The sequence below is a fragment of the Oryzias melastigma genome, linkage group LG21 (genome assembly GCF_002922805.2).
Source record: "Oryzias melastigma strain HK-1 linkage group LG21, ASM292280v2, whole genome shotgun sequence".
In the NCBI taxonomy this organism is placed as follows: Eukaryota; Metazoa; Chordata; class Actinopteri; order Beloniformes; family Adrianichthyidae; genus Oryzias; species Oryzias melastigma.
In genome coordinates, this window is record NC_050532.1 from 22,952,822 (window position 1) to 22,959,476 (window position 6,655).

At 38.0% G+C, this 6,655-nt stretch overlaps 1 protein-coding gene across 1 annotated transcript; it reads right to left on the reverse strand.

Moving 5' to 3' along the window:
• Positions 1-2,424: 2,424 nt before the first annotated feature.
• cxcr2 (chemokine (C-X-C motif) receptor 2) lies at positions 2,425-4,727 on the reverse strand. The gene is made up of 2 exons (XM_036209762.1): positions 4,328-4,727; positions 2,425-3,931 (listed from the first exon to the last, which is right to left on the reverse strand). Exons 1-2 carry the CDS (start codon positions 4,400-4,402, stop codon positions 2,834-2,836), a joined length of 1,173 nt encoding a protein of 390 aa, XP_036065655.1. The 5' UTR covers positions 4,403-4,727; the 3' UTR covers positions 2,425-2,833.
• Positions 4,728-6,655: the final 1,928 nt, after the last annotated feature.

Below are 6,655 nucleotides of genomic sequence, written 5' to 3' on the forward strand. Positions count from 1 at the left end.
GCATTTCCTCTGGGGTTTTTCCATTTTTTGTTATCAGGTAGAAAACAGGTGGTTTCTGCGCTTCCTTGACCTTTTCTTGTTTTTGATTTTTCCAAAATTTAGAGATAAGCAGCTGGATTCATCACCTGAGTTGTCACCAACGTCATGATGTACATTTTTAATTTATATAAATTTATCGGGTTAAGTTTTAGATGTTATTTAAACATTAGTTAAGAGATTTTGCTTTTTTTGGCAAGGAAATTTTGAATATACTAAAAAAAAAAAGATTTATTTTAAATTAAATTTCTTTGTAATCCACCACTGGTTAGTTTCAGGACTTTAAACTTTGAACTAGTCATTTCTTGAGAACAAGGTTTAAGAAAAAAACATCTGAGTTTACTTTCTCTGATGTTATCACACCCTCGAACAAACCACGAACAAAAACAGGAACCTGGCTAAAATACTAAGAATCAAAGTGGTTCCATTCATTTTAAGAGTTATTTTCACACTTCATTTAAGATGAATTTAATACATTTATTAATACATTTAATAAATTTTGAAATTTAAAGAAACTAATTTTGCCACAAACTCGAAATTATGAAGCAAAAGTGTTTTGGATTTGTGTTGTTCACAGTAATAATGCCACCCTTAAATTGACCCTTCTTGCATGATACTAATTACACAAAAGAAACTGAAAATCTCAAATATTATCAGTCCAGATTGACTCTACCGAAAAGTAACCTAATGTAGTGGCAGATTTTATTTATGTATTTGTTTTGTTTTCCTTTTGCAGTTTTTGGTACTACCAATAACTGATACCGTTCATTTTTTACCATGGATTATTTAAAAAAAAGTCAAACCAACCCATTTTATTAAAATAAAAATATATTTGTTTACTGAAATGTTTTTATTTTTTATTCAAAAATGATGTAACTGCAAGAAAAGAAAAGTATTTTTCAGATTAGACACAGATAACAAGACCAGCATTGAACTCTGCTCGGCGGTTTTTACAGAAATGCATCAATGAAAGTTGATCTCCAGTGACATCTTCTATCTTCTTGATGAAAACAGAAACTCGATTTAACCACATCTTCCTGTGTGAAACGATATCATCAGGGAGGTAAGAGCATATTTGTCACTTCTACCTGGAAGTTAACAAAAAAAAGCTGAGAAAAAAAACAGAAGTGCACACCTTTTAAATGTTAAAGATCACAGCTTCTGCAGCAAAGATTTCCGCTCACAATAAGCAGCAAAGATAAGCTGCATTTTGTGACCTTAAAAAGGTTGCATTGAGTACTTTATGATGCTTCAACACCTCTAAATAATGTAGACTTTTTAAATCATTCATGTTCAATTTGGCTAAAAAAATATATTCTGCTTTCATTTCAACATGTTGTTGTTTTTAACCTCTGAAATAAACTAGTTTGAGTTTTTATTTGGTTTCAATCCATGAAGATGAATAAAAATGTGAACCAAAAGCTGAAAAACAGTGATTTTAGCCCAAATTTTAAATTCAGAACATATGAAGTCATTAGGCATCTATTTGTATTTACAGATGCAGTTAAAGCAGCATAATATATAATATTAATAATATATTTTAAAATATTGTCAGAAAATTAACCATTAAAAGTGGCTTTTACATGCAAATATTTACAGCTGAACTTAATCTCATAAGGAAAAAGCTTCAGTTAAAAAGGCCAAAATAACTAAAAGTCTTTAAAAAAATGTAAGTTTAAGCAAAACAAGTTTGGAGCCATTTAAAGTCCCACTCCGATCATCTTTGGATCTATTTTCAAAGCATTCTCTGTGTTTTTTTAATTTATAAATTTACAATTTTAGCCAGAATTTTAAAGAAGTATGTGTTATTTTCAGCATATAGTACAGTTTTTCATTAGAAATTTGCCTCAGAGTTGTGGGCGGGACCACTGGCATGGAGCAACCCCGCCCCCTTCCCCCTCCCTGTTATTGAGAGTTCTCTATTAACACGCTTCCAAACTGCATTTTTCTTTTGATTCCCTTTTGAATACTCTGTAAAAGCAATTTAATTTTCTTCTTAAAAAGTGACTTTCATTGGAGTGGGTCTTTAAGAAATAAAACAGAAATTGCTAAATCACTATCAGTAGAAACAATCTCATGGTTTCTGGTTTCCAGAGAAAAACAAAAAGCAGAAGCGTTAGATAAACAGGAGTTTTGTAAGCATGTATGAAATTTAACCCTTTAACTTTAAACAAAAAAATCTTTAACATACTGTAACTTTTCAACCAATAACACGATCATTGTAATTCCAGTAGTTTCTGAAGGAGAAAAGCGGCTTTTCTTCTTCAGAATCTACTGGAATTACGATGATCGTGTTAACGATTAAAAAATTACATTGAATCAAAGTACAAAAACACTGGAGCACCGGTGTTAAAGGGTTAAATGGTAAACTTAACCATCAATGCTGCTTCTTCAATTCACAGATCCATACATTCCTATGCTGGATTTCAGGTTTCCAAGGGCAACCGTTCCCCTCATTAGGATGGGGCCACTGAAGGCAGATTCTGGGCTGTATGGGGTTCCATTTGTGCCAAAAATAGGTTTTTGCGTCCACTCTCTATGTCTTTGGTCCATTGTGTATGTCTACTGAACAAGTTTATGGAACATTTATTCATGTCTGTGTACCACTAAGGAAGATCTTCTGCATGTCCTATGAAGCGAGATGAGCTAACGACACTAGCAACTGTTGCTAGGGACTTTTCTGATCCAATAACAATAGCAAAAGTTATCGCAAAGCAAATACAAAGGTATCATCAAAGAAGCATGGACAATGACCGCAAAATATGAACTTGGAAGCTGCCAGTTTGAGCCCCCTGGTCTACATGGTCACGGAGGTGTTTTTGGATCTGATGCTGCCCAAGCTGGTGGCCGACCCCTTCCTGTAGGCCATCTGGATCCTCTTGCTGATCACTCCGTGTTTGTGGAGGGCAGACAGCAGCTGGTTTCGGAACTTCTGCCCGATGAAGGCGTAAAGCACCGGATTGACGGCGCAGTGCGTGTAGGCCAGAATCCGGGTTACGTTCAGCATCATCTCCACTCTGTAGCGGGTGTCGCACGACTCCACCTTCAGGGACTCACTTTGGATGAGCGTGTCGATCAGGACGGCGACGTTGTACGGCAGCCAGCACAGAACGAACCCCAACACCACCGCCATGATCACGCGCATGGCCTTCTGCTTTTGCTGGTTGCGGATCTGAAGGAGCGTCACGGCCGTCCAGCCGTAGCAGAAGGTCATGACGGCGAGAGGCAGGAAGAAGCCCAACGTGTGACGCAGAATGCGCAAACTGAATTGCCAGAGGTCACTGTTTTCTCCGGTGACGTTTTCATAGCAGATGGACTGGTTGAGGTCGTACGCGTACATGCTCTCCCTCTTGATGACAACAGGAAGAGACAACAATCCCGCCACAAGCCACACAATGCAGCAGACCACTTTCACCAGCTGGTGATGCGAGGACTGCACCCGCGTGGCCCTCACGATGGCAAAGTACCGGTCCACGCTGATGCACGCCAGCAGGAAGACTCCGCCGTAAACCGATGCTTCCTGGAAGCCGGACAGGAGTTTGCACAGGAAGTTGCCGTAGGTCCAGCCGTAGTGGACGTAGGTGCCCCAGAACGGCAGCGTGAGGCAGAAGAGCAAGTCGGCTATCGCCAGATGCATCAAGTAGATGTCTGTGCTGCCTCTGCCTTTCTTCATCGAGCAGACCACAAAAACCACCACGCTGTTGCCGATCAAACTCAGCAGAGACACCAGGAGGTAGACGACCACCAGGGCGATGGAATCAAATCCAGGCACGGTTGTATCGCATGGTGGAGAAGGGTCATCAGTCTCAAAATCAGTGCTATCATTGTTGCTGGACAAATAGGTGAACAAAGATAAATCAAAATTGCTCGCAGATTCTTCCCATGTAAACTGGGTCTGAACAAAAACACAGAAGTGTTGAGGTTAGAAAAGCTTTCAATGTTTTTAGTGAAACTGCAGAAAAACCCAAACAATCTGAAGCTCTAAGACTTGGAGCTACTGAAACATTTTCACTTTCTGCCACATTTCACACAAGAAATGGCAGTAGCCAAAAAACAGGTGCAAACATTAAAAAAACACTTATATTAAGCTATATTTGATGAATTCTAGATAATAAAGCTTCAATTTCACTGCAACTTTACTGTCTATTAAGTATTCTCAGAAAAAGCATTTGAAAAAATATAGAAAAAAATCTTCAAAAACTTTTTGAGTTGACCCTGTAAGCAGACAAATCACACAAAAATATGTTTTTTTGAAAAAAAAAATCAAAAGGAAGAAGCAATTGTTGCATACCGGTTCGGCTCCCATGTCTTGATTGCTCGCAGTCACCGAATAAAGTAAACTTAGAATGTAAAAATACAGCTTCATCCACTACGTTTACATGCACAACTGAAAACCAGACACGCTCACTGAGTCCTTCTGAGCGAGTGCAGGCGTGATTCTGATGCTGTTAGCACAGCAGGAAACCCACACCATTATCTCATTATGGATCTAAGAGAAGGCAAAGAAATACTGAAAATATTATGATGCACGAGCAGCACTTGCTGGTGATGCAGATGAGAGGAAATTTGACAATAGGATCAATCCTAAACCTTAAAGGACTCAAACCACATCAGGTCGTCACATGATTTAAGATGGTACTTCATCACAATGTCACACAACTTACTTTGTTTTAGAATTAAATGTCCCACAGTGCGCCTTAAGCAAAATTTCAACCTGCCACAGACTCAAAAACTCACCAAAATTGGTACCTAGTACCCGGTGAAAATGACTTATGGTCAGTAGAGAACAATCCCCCGAAAATGTAAGGGGACCAAAATCACTTATGGGGCTGAAGAAAATAGGTCCAAATCAAACAAAAAAACTAAAGGTGGGTATATCCAAAATAAGTTTTGAAATTATTATGGGATGGCCACAGGATATACGGTTCGGTGGCTATTTTGTGGCAAAGTGGGAGATTTGAACTAAATCCGAATTTCCACCTTAATCCCTAACTACTATATAGTGCAGGACTGCCAAGGACTTTAAAAGCAATTCGGACTTCATGCTCACCACTCTTCTTATGACGTCACCGATTTCGTGAAGTGAAAACTGAATCAATACAAACATTTTACGTCTATTTGTGACTCCAATGGGTTCTGATGATGAAAATGTGGATGTTTTTTTAAAAAATACATTTAAAAACGTGCTTTTTTATGCAAAATTTGTTGGAACGCAAAGCATTGTGGTCTATATTTGCTAACGCAGTTAGCGTCGATGCTCACTAGTTTCTGGGAAATTTTTAGGGCGCTCGATTTTGGAATTGTAGATTCGGAAAGCACTACAAAATGGCAAATGCACTATATAGTGGGTATGGAAGGACTTCGGACTTAGCTTCTATCTATCAAAACTGTAGTTTTATTGACCTTTGACCTTACGAAAGGGCCGCCATCTTGGAAACACCTACAAATTTAAACTCCTCCAAAGGGTTTTAATCTATCACCTCATAGCTCCTTTTGAGCATCATTGGGAAGCGCTTCGGGGAAAAAATGTTGGCTTTAAAGTTTGTATATCTTGAATGGTGCTAGGCTAGCATGGTGAGCTAGCGCCCTTTTACTCGCACATTTTTTACAGAAACATTGTGAAAATTCGATGTATAAATCGCTAGCTCTAGCTGAACGAAACAATATAGCAAATGACGTATTAGGAATGCGGGAGTGGTTAACCAAAAACCTCTGTTGCCAAGGAAATTCAAACTTATATTTTATCCGATTCTTCTAAAAACAATATAGACGTGTTCGTCCCCCTAAGGTGAGCAAAAAATGAAATGGTTGCTATGGAGATAAAATCAACAGAAAAGCAGCCGTTTTGGAAAAAAGTGTTTGTTTTTTTTAAATGAATTTGTCGTGGGCAGCTTTGAGGGGAGTGAGGACAGGGGAGGACGTGAACATGTTTATTTTTTCAGTGAATGTCATTCAATTTTAGATTTTATGTCAGTTTTAACTGCTATTTATGCCGAATTAATATTGAAAAAGTTCTTTATTTAAAGTCTGCAAATATAGTTGTGATTTTAAGACTTGAACTTTCCAACCAAATTCTTTCTTTCATTCTGATCTGAAACTTTTGTGGGAGTCAGGCCTTTTAAACTGACCATAAGCTTTTATAATACGTGTTTCCTTTAGTGAGTTTTCATCATACATTTCCTTAATTGCTTTAGTTTTACCCCTAAATCTGCATATATGTTTCTGCTAGATTGAAAACAGAAAGAATTTTGACAGGATAATCTCAAATGTTCAGCTTTATCACTTTTGTTTCTAAAGCCAAATTCCAAGACCTTGTGGTTGACTGCATGTGATGCTGCATTCAAAACTTTACCCTGCAAGGATTTCTGCACAATAATGTTCGTTTGTCTTTCTGAGATGCAATTCTCCGCAGAAACTCACCACAACAACAACCTATCCATAAACCACAGAAGTAAAGAACATATTTGTCACTGTGATGTCTGCACTTTTGCAGCATGAGCACCAGGTCTGAGGCAAAAAAATAAGCAAAAAAATGAAATGAATGTGTAGAAAACAGTTGCAGAAACAAAAATCTCCTGAGGAACATTAGACACGTTAGACTCTGTGAAGTCGTAATAAA

Bases quoted from the DNA above. Each gene is read 5' to 3' on its own strand.
- cxcr2 (XM_036209762.1), bottom strand. From the start codon at position 4,402: ATGAAGCTGTATTTTTACATTCTAAGTTTACTTTATTCGGTGACTGCG. The intron at 3,932-4,327 runs GTATGCAACAAT...GTTTTTGTTCAG, and splicing joins AAGACATGGGAGCCGAACCG to ACCCAGTTTACATGGGAAGA.